This window comes from Barbatula barbatula (genome assembly GCF_947034865.1).
Source record: "Barbatula barbatula genome assembly, chromosome: 13".
NCBI lineage: Eukaryota > Metazoa > Chordata > Actinopteri > Cypriniformes > Nemacheilidae > Barbatula > Barbatula barbatula.
Genome location: NC_136776.1, coordinates 22,718,506 through 22,734,286, shown reverse-complemented (window position 1 = coordinate 22,734,286; position 15,781 = coordinate 22,718,506). Strand labels below are relative to the sequence as shown.

General features: G+C 38.7%; 1 protein-coding gene across 4 annotated transcripts; it reads right to left on the bottom strand.

The window, feature by feature from the left end:
* Nucleotides 1-10,087: 10,087 nt before the first annotated feature.
* timm44 (translocase of inner mitochondrial membrane 44 homolog (yeast)) lies at nt 10,088-15,204 on the bottom strand. 4 transcript variants are annotated; one of them, XM_079470924.1, is made up of 13 exons: nt 15,092-15,140; nt 14,619-14,726; nt 14,293-14,466; nt 14,121-14,201; nt 13,843-13,992; nt 13,614-13,750; nt 13,346-13,431; nt 13,162-13,254; nt 12,553-12,677; nt 12,422-12,472; nt 12,183-12,272; nt 11,979-12,089; nt 10,088-11,080 (listed from the first exon to the last, which is right to left on the bottom strand). In XM_079470924.1, the coding sequence occupies exons 1-13, from the start codon at nt 15,128-15,130 to the stop codon at nt 10,961-10,963; spliced, it is 1,365 nt and encodes a 454-aa protein (XP_079327050.1). In that variant the 5' UTR covers nt 15,131-15,140; the 3' UTR covers nt 10,088-10,960. The 4 variants fall into 4 exon arrangements, with proteins under 4 accessions (XP_079327050.1, XP_079327053.1, XP_079327051.1 ...); XM_079470927.1 differs by lacking the exon at nt 15,092-15,140 and adding an exon at nt 15,159-15,204 and having other exon boundaries at nt 10,097-11,080; XM_079470925.1 differs by having other exon boundaries at nt 10,097-11,080; nt 15,039-15,122.
* Between the last annotated feature and the right edge of the window lie 577 nt (nt 15,205-15,781).

Sequence of the window (15,781 nt, the reverse complement as noted above, 5' to 3'; positions counted from 1 at the left end):
CCTGTTTTGATCCAAAATATGACCCGAAAATGTTCAGCCCACGCATCTGCTGAGCGCGCAACTGCTGGAGACACGCAAGACATCTTCAAACTGCTGACCTCTGGGAAAAAACACGAAATGCTAGTTTAATATTCACGCTCCTGTCATTCGTCCGCTCTGGTGTATAAATGTTGCGCAGTCTTGCTCGGCCCGTGCACTTGAGAAACGGGGAACGGAACACAAAAAAGTGACTATTAATGTTTATAAATTGCACGTCAACATTCTGGGTCTTGTACGTCTTTACTTTATTCTGATACATGATGTGTGTCCAGAGAGCGCAAGTCGTCTTTCAGCAACAGTTGAGAAAATTTTTATTAATATAACTTTTACAAAATGAATATTTTACAGGTGCCAGGATTTCAAGACCGACTTAAGTTAAATGATTAAACTGAACAATTAGGACTTGAAATAAGTAATTAAATAAAACAATCAAATAATAACAAAAATACTCATTTCAGTTCATTTCGCAGATTTCATTTTCACCTACACTTCCTAGGCTGATGTTAGAAGAAAGTGCATAAGGACATAAAACATGAAGAATCGTTTAACCGGGTCTGCTTTAAAATATTAAACACTGAAAATGATCCCTATAATTCAGCGCAACCCACAGCGATGTACGATTCTGAACGGCGGGACATCACGAGACGGATATTTCAGACGTGGCAGGCTGCTCATGAAAATGGCTGTGCAATTTTCCCTTAAGTGCCCATGTCACGAATATCTGTCAGAGAAGGAAACCCAGCGGTCCTCTATGAAGACGGCGGGCTGCTGATGGGTCCTACTGCATTCACTGTCAAAAACAAATGTCTCCCTTCTCTCCCATTTCAATAACTGCTCAATTAAACCATACCTTGATGGTCGGTCAATGGTTAAGAACAGCCATATTGGCTAAATCCATATTATTAAAAATACTGCAATCAGCTTAAAACTATTACAATTAATTTACTCTAAAAACAAAACCGTATCTTGAATTTATCCGTTCTTCAGCTAAAATGAAAATCATACAAAATCCAAAAACGTCAACTACTAGCTTTGTTATAGGGTTTAGGTTCCCATAAGGACCGCTGATCCTAGATCCGTCTAAATGGGTAACCTGGAAGTTTGGAAGTTGCTCTCGGAGAGCAAGGACGTGATCTGTCAGGACTCTTGATGTCTTAAATTCACATCCCCAATCAAAGCATGAATTATTAAGCCAGTTGAGCGTTTGATTGACAGGGTAAGTGGTGGAGAATGAGCGAGCTGGACAGCGCTGGTCTTTAGTGAGGCGGTCTCGGCAGAACAATGTGTCTGAATGAGTAAGCGAGGGGTGTTAGTCAGGACGGGAGGAACGGGGCGGTTTCTAAAGCTTAAAACCAGCTTCAATTGAGTTCAAACTGGTTTTAGATGGTCTTTTGGTGGTCTGTTACTGATACAAAGAACAAAACATTTGAAGGTACCCAAATTTGGCTACGCATATAGAATGCAATGTACGCTGTATTATTCACACAAAACAAACGTATATATGTATACGTGAGATGAAGAATGAAATGGTATGAAGGATGCAAATGAAGGATAACGGTTATTAAATCAAAACAGCATGAAAATCCAGATTCCAAGAACCGACTGCACTGAAAGCACAAATTCATCTTTCGACCCAGTACACGAGGATGAAGTTAAATCTAATGTGAGATTTTCCCCAACCTCACAGAACAGTGCTGAAAGAATAGCACACTAAACACATTTAAAGCTTTACTGTAGCTGACTTCTGGTCAGCAGAAATTCGGTCCAAGATGACAATTGGCGAATTTTACAAGAACGAGTGTTAAAACCGAAAGCTCAAACTGGTTGACTTTCAAAATCACCCAGATATTAACTAAACCAGCTCTGTAACAATGACCGAGCCACTTTAAATAACTAACAAATATAATATCTTTAATAAATTAATAAATACAATGTATGTTTAGTGTATTAAACACAGACGGCTTTAATTCCAAATGCAAATCAATCGACGGCTTGACGTATTGCATAAAACAGTCACGTTGGGAAATTCTAATGTCATTAAATTCACGTCGCTAGTCTGATCAAGCCTGCAGATATGTATCCAGATGGTTACACTTCAGGTGTCATATCAAGATCCTCCTTAAGTGTAAATTGCCTAGTGCTGTGATTAGAAGTACCTGACTTGTGCTATTTTTTGCACAGAAAACATTATGGATTGTTTCTGTCACATACTTGATGACTAAGACCGGCAGAACTTTACATACTTGCATTTTTAATAAATGTATATAATTAATCTTCACGTTTCTGTCTCTCGAGTAGAATAGCACTGCCTATGCCTACTTATATACAACGTATATTACCGGCTCTAATGTACAATATATCCAAGCTTTCTTTAATCTTAGCTCAGATGGAAAAGTCTGATCTTAAATCAAGTACCTGGTGTGAAGCCATAATATCTCCATTTTACCAACGACTCCGAGCATTAAAGTGGTTTAATAAAGCACGTTTTAACTTTTAACTTGATGCTATATTCATGATGCTTCCTACTTATGCGACGTAAGCTTGTCACAATACGGTCTTATAAAATGGGTTTGAAAATCATATTTCATTGAAAAATATGAAAGTATTGTAAGTATATGAACGTCGTGCAAGATGCCAAACAAATGAAGAATCACCACAAGATGCCTGCCATTCAAGTCTATGCGTCAAAATAATATTGATAAAAATAGATGTGGACAGAAATTGCAAAAATGCAAATAAAAATACACACTGAATGATTTATTACAATCACAATTTGATATCACGGTATTAGAGATTACCGTCACCGTATCGTTCAACAAAGTAAGTAACGTTAGTCTACTATGACATTACAATGGTGCGGTGATGGTATCCGACGTCACTAAATTATCACGATACAACGATTATTACCAATAGGCGGTAATACCGCGGTACTTTGTTTACTTTTTTTCCAGCGCTGATGAAGTGAAATACCACAATACACTTTCATTTTAAATAAATAATATTACAAAGTATAATCGAAGTTCCTTTCAGGACATTTCGCATTCGCTCGTTTACGTGCCTCAAAAACGCGATATATAGACTTAAACTGTTTCAGACGTTTACAAATGTTAATGAAATATATATATATATAAATATAAATATATATTTAGTGTGTATAAGCTCACCTTTCGGATGTTCTTCCTCATCTGTGTGGAGATTCACTCCCGTGTGTCACACGCCTACAAACTTGTGCGCGTTTTGCCAGTGCGCGCGCCCGCTGCCTACCGCGCTCACTGCACTTAAAGAGACAGTACACCGCACAGCAAGCGCACAGAAGAGATTGAGGGATTTTTTTTATTATTGTTGACAAAGTTACTGGATTTACGGTGATTAGTGTGTATCCGTCACAGATAAAGACATACAAATAAACATGCATTTACCCTTCTGTCAATCAAAACCTGTATGCCACTCTTTCTTCACACAAAATAGGATATTTTGAGAAATGTTCATACAATTGAAGTCAATGGCGTTATAAGTGTGGTCATCAACATACTTTAAAATATCTTCTTTTGTGTTCCGAAGAAGAAAGAAATCATGCAATTTGATTGACAGGTCATTGTTAAGACCGCACATTTTTCTAATGGGAGGTTTATTAGAGCGTTTATACAGTTATGAACTGTTTTCCCGGTTATAATCTAGTGTAGTTTTATTGTCTTCTCTTGTTTGCTGAAACTGCAAACATATGGTATTACTGACAAAGTAAACAAAAGAAAAAACACTTTATACACTCGTGTAGATATAGTCATAAATGTGCCGCGGTTAAGTACAAGGTGACATAAAAATTATGTTTTGACTGCTCAGAATTGAAAATATAACAAGCCCCCCATCTGTTCATGGCACCATCGGCCATCTGTTGCCAACGATAACAACGCATCCACCCAATTACATAACAGATCCCAGACAACTACATTTAAACAAACATGGATGCAGACAAAACAAAATGAGATTCAATCCTTTGTGTAAACAAACTTTTTGGGGACAATCTTAAAAAAAATCGTTTTAAATAAAACATTTGTACCGCAGAAAAGGACGTTCTTTATATTAACCTTCAGAATTGAGTCCCTACACACAGTGTCATCCTTAGAGAGACAACTCGACAATCTGTCCCTCCTGCTGCCATCCACCCCACATTCTGCCCGTCCTCGCTGGTGCCAAGCCTGTCTGTCCCTCAGACCACAATGTCCAGCAACAGCGAGATAAATCTCCATAAAGCCTCCAGACCTTTCTCAAGCAACCCAATAGATGATGCTTTGGCAGACTCGCGACTCATTTTCTTAAATCTCAAAAATATATATGTAAGAATCTGTTCAATACACAAATGAATCCAGCAAAGCATATTTTTGCTGAAAAGATCTTATAACTTATGTTTTAGAGAAGACGCTGACGGGACAGCCGGGATGAGATTCATAATTTTGTTTATATCTGACTAAAGGCCCATTCACACCAACGATGATAATGATCGAATATTACAAACATTGCATTTGAAACTGCATCACGCAAGCTTTCAATAAACACAACATCATTTTGTCCTCCGAGCTAACGAAACCTTAATAAGCTTGAAAATGTAATTGTGTGGAGGTCACAAGAGACACAGAGAGGCACTTCTGCCAGCTTCTGCCCATCCAAACCAGAAACCGTAAGGAGCGTCAGGGCGAAAGCAGGTGGCCCGATTGAATCAATAACCTTGATAATGAGATCCGTGGGGCGTCATTATCGCCGCCCCCTCCGGCCACAAATGCCCCGTCTTCCGTAAAGAGCGTTGTCTTCACCGAGCTCCAAACACACCTCATTAACCTTTACGGTGATCAGAAAATCCTCCCCGTCGTGATACTCTGCTGGGTTTGGTTTGTTTTTTAAATTCGAAAGGACATTCATCACCATTTGGAGAGAAAAAACTAAAATGAGTTCTCCGTAAGTTACATTTCTATACTGCCATCATCACCCTATGTGATGCAGTGTAACCCATGTTAAAATCTATTTAATTTCATTCAATAAACTACTTCATCTAAAATATCAAACATTTCATAACAGCCAATAAGGGCGTTAAAAAACTTTCTCTGAACTGTGAAACCGAACGGCTCTGAGCTCTGTGAATTTACATTAATACAAATTTTCCCTTCGCCAGCAGGTATTGATCAATATCCCATAGACATTCATCAATCCCAATATTCCAATGGGAATGGATTTATTGTGAGCGAAACAGCCCGGCGATAAACACATTACGCCTTTAAACGTCCTTGGGAATTGAGTTTGGAGGATTTATGCGTTTTCTTGAGCCAAAACGGAGGCAGCCGATCGAACTGCATTGTATAGATGTTAATATTGCATGACTGCATATGGACGTAAATCTATACGTAACGTAAAATAACACAGTGACGCAAACTTTGTGTATGTATGTTTTAATTATGTAAAAAAAGTACACTAACCCTCTCTCTTCTCTCAACAGGTAGTGGTCTGGCTTTTGTTGAAACTAGTGACTTTCTATTAACACCTATCGTACTATTGCTCTTTTATGATATATCGCTTATTACTTTATGATTACCGCACCATTCATTAGCATAACCAGCAGGTTAAATCTGGAAACATTTATATGATTGATCACATTCATAAATGAACTGAATAATTAAGTTATGGGAACTAGATGCTTCCCGACCACGAAACCCATTTTTTCCATTATTCCAGTTCTCTATTTGCTAGTTTTGGTAGGCGATATGAGCTGGGAAACTGGTAATGGACTAGCGTTGGTTTTAAGCGTCCATCATATCAAACCACACTACAGAGTAGCCCATGTCAGGAGCGGATTGAAACACGCTCAAAGCTATTTATCCCACACATTTTAAACTTCCAGCCAAATAATGAAATGACATTTTCTGGGTAATTACCATTGAGTGGCATCAATTATGCATGAAGGCGTTGCTTACGAGGGTTTCGCGCCAAAGCAGTTATGGCTTTTATTGATCGGGTCTAATTTAATTTGAAGACTCATCGACTTTTGAGTAACGTGACCCTGGAATCACTGGGGACACGTTAGGATCTCCCGCCGAAAGACGGGCACAAAACTAAGCGATTTTATGATGGCAAAGCAGATCTTTATTTAGCACCAACCTGGAGGTGGGACATTAAATATTTAAATCAGATCTGCATCGGCCATTTTGAAAGAGTTGATTTTGATATTTTCGTCTGGGCTCAAATTTCCTCTCGTGTCATGTATTATCCAGACTTCCTTAATATCCCTCCTGTTATTGATCATGCAATTGGACTTTAATAAGCTTCACGGACGGCTATAATTCATAATACCGCCCCATCCTGTACATCTGGAGGAGAGACGTTTACTAGAAGTTTTGGCTCACATCTGCGAGCCAATTATTTGGAGATGTCTCCTGTCAGATAGGACATCTAGACATCTAATGCCTGTAAGATTTTTATTTATTTAACGTATGTAAAACTGCCTTTTATAAGTCGTTTATCAGATGTTAAGCAGACGTTAGACTTATTTTACAGTTGTGATTTATTTGTACCTTAACGGTAAGTTAGATTGGTCAATGCACTTGAACATTACATCATAGGGACATTTCGGCATGGGTGAGCTTGGAATAAAGTACTCTCGATGTGTATTTCCAATGAGAAGTTGTGAAACCATTAAACTCCTGGTGGCGTAAGGCGATATGATATGAAGCAATGAGCAACCTGAGGTCGTATTTTACCTCAATTTTGTGACGTGATGTTGGCGGAGATTAGGCTTCATTATAGAACCACGATAAGGATTTGTAAAGGATTGCTCAATTTGAAACGGAAACCAGACGTTGTTTAGCTGTTTAATGACTTTAATTATGGCTCCATATTGCTTCAATGCAAATATTAAAATATGAGGAAACACTCGTTACACGAGAAAGATTTACGGCATCGGGTTCCCATGTAATCTGGACTTCACCGAACTGTTTCCATTCCAGTAATTCCCCTCATTCACTGAACTTCCCACCCAGCCACCAAAAGCAACCAAAATCTCAATTTTATCATCGTTTTAGAAGTTCACAGCGTTTCCCAAATATGTCGATGAGGTGCCCAAACCAATCTTGCCGGCTTGATTTAGCACGCCATAAAGTCACCGTTAAATAAATTATAGCAAAGAGGGAGACTCTTGTGTTACCGCATTCCCAACCTCCAGTCCTCTGATTTACACCTATAGATTAGCTGTCACTTCCACAGAGCAAACGGACGCCCTAAAAAACACAAGTAACAGCCCTGGGGGTAATTGTGGAGGGCATCAGTCACGGCTGGACGTTGAGGATATATAGAGCCGAACACATTTCCCACAAGGTTTGCCACCCCATTAGACTTGTTTTCCACAATCTCAAGCATAATTTCCTGCTTCTTGTCTGTTTCTGGCATCTGGCCTAAATAACAGAAGCTTAATTTCAAACTATACCTGCTTGAAATCATCTTTAGAAAGTGTCCCCATGTTGACGACAATAAAAGCTTAAGTCTGAAGTTTAAATTTACACCCAGCTGATATCCTCCCTTCCTCTGCGTTAGAACCGCTGACAAATGGCCTTCCTGAAGGCCACTAACAGGGGGAAACGCAGGCAGTAGACGTGCTGATCAATAGAAAGAGGATTTGCCATTGTTTTCATCCTCCAAAACAAAACAATCATTTCTGATAAAGGCTATGCAGCTGTGGGCGGGGCTTAGACTTGCGTCCGGTGACAATCAGTCTTTTAATTTTGAGCGAGTATAAGCTAACGTAAGACAATATTGTTTTAAAGTCTCAACTAAAGCAATTCTACAAAATCATATTTTACCCTAAGAATGCAATCTGTTCATATAAATGTTGCACAAATGTACCCGGTATCATAGACAAGGCTTAGCTTAAACCAGGACTATGCCGTAGTTAAATTAGAACATTGAAGTCGCGTTTATTGAAATGCCTCAGACAAAAGACTTACTGGCGTGCATTGTGAGACAATACAATGGCAATTACATATTGAAAGAAATGTCAGGGCATTTTATTTTTAGTTAAGACAACTCTAACTTACATTTTAGTCTGGGACTAGTCCTAAACCTGGTCTGTGAAACCGGGCAATAGTGTTCTGCCTCCTTATTCTGATACACAGCTGAAAGCTTTCACTCTTTAAAACAATTTTCACCATTTCTGTTGCCCAAAGAACCCTTAAAAGTTCTTGCTATCTAGAAATCTTTGCAAGAAATGTGAGTTTGACGTCATTCGCAACCACTGCGACACACAAACCCTTATGAAAATGATGGTTACGAAAACAATGGTTTTTATCGGAAACTGTAGTTAAACCATCATTTTGCAATAAATAATTTATATACCCAAACAAACATGGTTACTACAATCGTGCACAAAAAAACACGGTTAATTTTTGTTAGGGAAGTTAAGTGCGTAAAGTCATCTGCAATTTTAGGTTTTAAACTTAGGTGGCGATAGACAGACTAAAGGGGAATATAGCAGCTCTATAAATAAAATGTATAGATTTTTTGCATTGCAACATTTGTTTTTAAGGACAAGGAAGTGATTGTCATTATACTTTACTGTAATAGAACGGTTTCAGTACAGGACCACAAACAGATATTACGTATTTAAATATTTTAATCTGAATGGTCCGGGGTTAAAAACGACCCTGACATGTTCTTCAGGTTTCATGGTGGGTGATTGAACCCAACAATTTTCTTTTTGTAATATGCAACATAACTTACTAAACACCCTAAAGGCCTGATCAATACATACAGGGGGTTTCTCATCAAACAGACACTAATTGCATCTCATTTGCACATATAAATGAGTGCGCCTGACAGTTCTGTGAGGAGACATTGAGTCTTGAGACATGAGACACAGAAAATAAAACAACTGTACCACACTACATATGATATATACTGTATGAATATTTTTTTAATTGATGGAGGGCGACCGGATCACATATTGTACTTTGATATGCATGAACAATATCAAACCTCGAACTTAATGGCTCCGTTTAAAATAGAAAACCTTACAAACGCATCTCACAATTTACAGAATTCTGCCTACTAGGCTGCAAAAAAACGTAAAGTTAAGCATAATTTAAGATGAGACCACATCATATTTCCCGAGACTGCATTTTACATTTTTTAAGGCTCCACTGAACCAGCTCCTGATCCAAATGTAGGAAACGTCCAGGAAGCCTTTAGTCTGCAGACAACTATACAGCTCAGCGCTTTCTTAAAGCTGTGAAGATCCATCATCGAACTGACGATCTTGTCAATGGCATGTATGAACATATGAACGAATGCGAAAGCTTGTTTATCAAGCATCGCCTGTGTTTCCAGAACCCAGGCGATAAATCTATCGGTGTCCAAACCGATGTGTCCACATTCAAGAGGATGGATGGACAAGCAGCGAGTGTTGGCCAGCGCCTACTCACAACACAGGAAATTCATTAAGCCCATTATATAAGAAAGCATCTTCTCTATCAATGTGCAGATAAATGTCTAGGGATGTAACAATATTACCGATATCGTGTAAGCGCAATAGCAAAATTGTCTCAATATTATCGTGGTCACATGACTGTATGAAACCATAGGTCTTCTGGGGCCTAACATTGAGAAAAAATAATAGATGTAAAACGATTTCACGACATTTCTACTCGCTGAAATTCTACTAGCTGAACCAGGTTTTGCAATTGTCAGATGTTAAACGGACGATTTACATAAGCAAACATTCTGAAAGTGCAATAGAGTCAAAGATGCAGAATTGTAAACAAAGATATTAAAACGCACTTTAGAGTTGCAATACGCAACTTTTTTGGATGTATATAAACCAAAATCTGTTATCAAAATCCAAAATAATAGGATGATACGCTTACAAAAATTGCAAATCTGAGCCGATAGGTGATGCAGGTCGACTTAAATGTTTGTAAAAACACCACACCTACAATTTCATGTTTCAAACAGAGATGGCGACAGAGAGGCAAATGTTTCGAATAACAGCTTTCACACAGAAAGAAAACGCACTTATCAACTGAAAAGGTTCTTTAGATGTTGTGTATATTTGTTAAATGTGAGTAAATCGATTATCATTTCAACACATTTTTGAATGAGTGGGCAAGTGTGGAATAGTTTTAATTTGCATTTCGTTTTTACGATTCACCCAAACAGCACATATTTTTACATTTCAAAGGGAATGATGAACAATATTCAATAAATGTTGAAATTTGGATTTTGAGAAAAGCTCCAAAGATGAACGACCATTTAAGTCCCCACGGAATTGAAGTTGAACAGTATTAAAAAAGGATTTAATGACTCAATAAAAGATGCGTCGAACACAACAGGTCAACGATACAAACTGATAAAGAAGCACCGGGACCAAATCTGTGGCTGCCAGTTTACATGTAGCAAAAAAATAAATAGGAACATTGAATCTGTTGCTTAAACACGTTTGTGCCGACCTGACGGCCACCACAATTCCAGCCAGTCTATACTGAAGATGCACAGGGAGGTCTGATCATCTAACTCAATACAAATGAAGTACTCTCATTATAATTATTGTTAAATCGTCTTACTGGAACTTTCTGGGTTTCTTAAACATTTAAATGTTTCATTTCAGCACAGTTAAACAGACGAAACGCAAACACAAATTAGTCTCTATGTCTCTTATCATGACTGAAGGGGGCTTCGGTCCAATGGCGTGCATTCGTCCCGAGGGCCACATCACCGTCCTGATTGTCTCCCAGTTGGTTCACAACTCTGAGGTCTAGCCAGGGTTTCCGGGTCAGCTCTGGACGAAAGCAAGACGCCGGGTTATGCTAACAAGATGATGTGTGGCCACGCCCTGTGGCCGAGTCACGCCCCTTACCCCTCCCACAATTCCCCGAGGCTGTAGGGCCCGTTCTCAAAGGATCTGCTCCGTGCTGGAGGCGGAGATGTCCAAGAGTCTCCAGGCGGCGTAAGGGTTCAACTCCTCCTGATCTCGACATAACGCCCATACGTACATCATCCTGAGAACCTTTTCCTGTTGAACACACACCAATGAGAAAGACAAAATGTGGTCAAAAGAATATTTAACAGTTTGATCTGCAATCCGTGACCTTTTTGCCATATAAAAATGAACAAATGTTATTGAGCAAGTAGATAAAATAATCATAATAAATGAATTATTACGATTTCATGGGAAATGTCAGTTGTCCTTAACACACGTAAAGATAAAAAAAGCGTCTTCTAAATGACTAAATGTAAACAACCTGATATTTTATATATTTAACAGAGGTGGTAATAAAGAGAAGTTACGTATTGGAGCTTTAAGATTACTTGTAGATTATTTGTACAAAATTCTCAATCGAGAAATCATTATTGTTCAAATTTTTTGATCAGCATTTATGCAGTAAAGAATTATTAATCATAATTCATATATTAAAAATGTTATGCTTAACAAAAATTTTGGGGGAAACTATTAATGTCCCAAAATCTTCGTGTTTCATTTTCTTAAAATAAGATAATTTCTTCTATGCAAGCGCATGCAGAGAAAATGATCCTTTACATCATTGCATTTAATCGAGCACATGACGCTAACTTCAGCCGTGTGAAATAAAAGGCGGTTTTTAATTTCGAGCGCTCTGAAACTGCCTGAACGAAGTGTCGGCAAATAGCCGAGCGCAATAATTAACTACAAAATCGCGGCACGGAATCTTCCCCCGTGAGCCGTTATATTTGGCCATTGTATAGATTTATAACCAGTCTGTTTTATTAGCTGCTCAGGACGGCTCCGGGCTCCGCTGGCTCTTGAGTGATCTCATACAGGGGCCGCGAGAGGTGAATCGCACCACTGATTCACAAGAAGATGAGTTGTATAACAGCGCTTCCAGATGTTAATGGTGATTTGTAATATGATGTGTTGAGAGGCCGTTACTCACCGGATCACCCTCCACGACTTCGCCTTTCACGTTGCGAATGACCATCACCAGTTGAGCCTGAAAAGTGATGATGAGGACGGGACCTTGTTCCATCATTTTACCCATCGGCAACTGGAGCAAAAACATGATAAAATGACACATGACGGTAACACACGCAATAAACACACACGCTTTAAATATTATACATCTTTCCATCATACTTACATCAATATTATCAATGTCGAGTATTTTGGAGTGGAACTGGAGTCCCATGGCTTTGGCCTGCTGGATGGGATGAGCGAGCTGACTGTACGTCTAAAACCAAGAGAACACGTCGATAGATCAGTGGATATGTCATTTCCCCACAAGGGTCAGATTCACCACCAAAGTCTGTGATGATTCTCAGTCATCTCATTCGCTCAATGTTCTTTCACACATCTGAGATGAGTTTCTGATGCACTTACAGCCTCGTAGCACCAATCTCTGAGGACTTCCAGTTCTCCTTGAATCATGGCCTATAAATGGAGCAAAAGTTCAGCTGTTGGCATTTCTGTTGATATTTCAGATGAATGGATTCTGGGATGTCACGTCTCACCTCTAGAATATTGGGAATAATGTCCTTCTCGCATTGCTTCAGGAACGAATCCTTGTCGAAACTCGGATCCGCTTTCAAGACCTCGGTCAGAACCTCAGACATCTCGGTTTTGGAGAACAGCCCACCTAAGAACGTCAGATCATTTAGAAAACTGCAGTCAAATGCATGAAGACTTATATTTTATTAACTACACACACACAGTATGTTTATTAATATGTGACCCTGGACAACAAAACCAGTCTTATGGGAAATAGAGATGTAAACATCCTATGAGAGCTGAAGAAATAAGCTTTCCACTGATGTATGGTTTGTTAGGATCGGACAGTATTTGGCCGATTTAACACTCTCTGTGAGCTTACCGCTGTAATGTTGAGAGTAGATGAACCTGAAAGCTAAACTTCTAAGCTTTACATAGATACCTAACTACTAATTTAAGAGGGCAATTCCCAAAAAGCAGTTTGTTCATTTTTGCAAGTGTAGTTTTTGAATATTTACAGTAGGAAAATCATGAAACATGATCTATACTTATTATCCTAATGATTTTTGGCATAAACGACCCATAAAAAGTTTCGTTAATTTTATACACTGGTGTACAATGTTCGTCTTTACCGATGATGTCTGTCATTTTGTCGGTCACTGCGCGAGACGCTCGGATTAAGGCGTTGTCGCTCTCGTCATATTTCATCTTCATCTCAAAGAATCCTGAGAGGCAGAAAGCAAAATGATCAAATAATGCAGCGCACAACCAATCGACAACAAATGGAGTGTGGCGCCATCTATAGATCGCACTCACTGTTGAAAACTACATTGTTGTCCTTGAATTCTTTCCACTGCTGATACCATTTAGAGTCTTTGTGTAGAACGACACCCATTGCTTCCCTGCGTAAGGGAAGCACAGAAATGTAAGATCGATATTCAGTGCATCCAAAAAACGTTATAAGAAAGATCATATTATTATAAAAACAAATGTAATGCATATTGCTATTCAACTGTTATTAACGCAAAAACAATTGAATGACGCTTTTAATGTTCTCGGCTCATTTTCTAGTTGGTCGACTTACTCGTTGGCATCAAAGACTTTAGCTTCGCTGCCGCCCACCTTCGATGAGAAGTCACTTCTCTTTCTCAGTGTGCTGGGTTGTCGGTACGGTCCGCTCTCACCGAGGTCTCCAATCTCCTTCTTGACGCTCTCGACACTCTTTAGAGATTCAGATTTAGTAGTTTTCATTTACAGTTCTAAAACCGATTCACAGAGAAGATGATTTAACATTGCAGAGTCTGTTTTCTGACCTGTGAGATTGCCCGGAAGGCTCCCGTCTTCCCGAATTTTTCTCCGCTTTTAGACACCGTCTCCGCCGACTGCTTGGCCGTTTTGGCAGCTTCTTCCACCCCTTCTTTAATTTTCTTTCCGATGTCTGTGCGACTGACCTCTTCAAAACCCTGCAGGGAAAATGCAGGATTAGCATGTTTGTCAATCATGTAAATAGAAAATTCAAGTGAGGTTCAATATACATGCATTGAATTGTTGTCAATTAACGGTTTTATATTTACAGATCATACAGACTTACCTCCTTGACCGTTTCTGATATTGAACCGAACGTTTTCTTGAACACTTCTGAGGTTTTGACTGTTTCTGACTCAATGGTTTTCTGAAAGACATAACGCAACGTTTGTGATTAAATCCACAATACAACAAGACCTCAAACGACACAGCAGCCCATCATTCGCTGACAGCCGTACATATTTCCTTCTGGCTTGCTTGAGGGCATCCGATTCCTCCAGCTTCTTGGCCTCTGCGCGAAACTTCTTGATGTTTTCCTTCATCTCTTTGTTTTTGTTCAGGTCCTGTTTCAGGTTGTCCAGAAACTCTCCCAAGAAGCCTTTGCGACTGCCACCAGACGACATAAACCTCGCCTGCACATCAAGAACAACTTGTTTAGACAGCAGTTAAATCTTACCTAGCCAGCATTTACTGTTCATGACATTTTATTTTCAATACATTCTGCGGTCGGCCCCTCCAAGGTTTTGGGAAATCAACATTGGCATAGAGATTCACAAAAACTCACCTGTGATACAGTGATGGTGGATCCACATATCCTATACACACTCGCTCTGTCATGTAAAGACACATACTGACGAGAGGATAACAGCACACAACCTCTTCTGACACATAGCTGCACACATACACACAAGAAAAATACATTGATATTGTCATAACAACACGACATACGCACAGAACCCCATGATGTTGTAACCATGGTACATGGCCATTCAAAAACATGGTAAAACCATAGCACACGTGTGTTACATGATATACTACAAGGATAGACTATGCTAAGATCTTTTGTTTTTAATAGCACTATTTAAATACAATCGTAAATATCGTGTAACAAATAATATTTAATTATTCATTTTCCATCAAGGCCAAAAACATGTTTCATCAGCATGACATACTAGATCTGATCACATTTGCACAAGAAACACACAGAAAAATGACGAATCAAACACGCGATGTTGTTGATTTCATCGCAAATATTACACTCATGATGATGATATTAATCGCGCTGTTCAATGTCATGTTTAAACAGTTAAAATGATAAACTCACCTGGTAACACTGACACAAGGAGGCCGCCATCTTGGTAACGCTGCGAGTGACCTGTTTGGCTGACGACCTTGTGACGCACATCCGTGGGAGGAGCCACGACCGGGAACAGCCAATGGGCCGACGATGTGTTAGTCTTACATATTCATTTAAGTTTAGCTTTATTTTATACATTTGTAAATATAAACAACCGTTCACAAGTTCAAGGTTAATAACACAGTTTTTATTTATATTTTTACACCACATTTTAAAATTCATAAACGAATGTTGTGTCTAAAATAGAAACAAATTAATTAATTATTTGACCTTTTTTTAGTTTTTGTTTTAAATGAAGAAATGAATATGTTGTCATAAATATATTTTGAATTTTAAAAAGTTTTTATTTATAGTAAACATTAGTACATATAAGTTATCTTTAGATTATTTTTTATTTAATTAATATTGTATCTTTAAATTATTTAAATAGTTTACTTTAATGTCAGTAGGCAAATGTAGGGATGCAGCGATACCAGTGATATCGTGCCGATACAGCTCGTGTACTCCATACCAAAGGCCGATATCTCATGTGATAGACTGAAATTTGTGCTTTGAAAGTTTGTGATGAGCACATGAATTTGTCCTTTTTC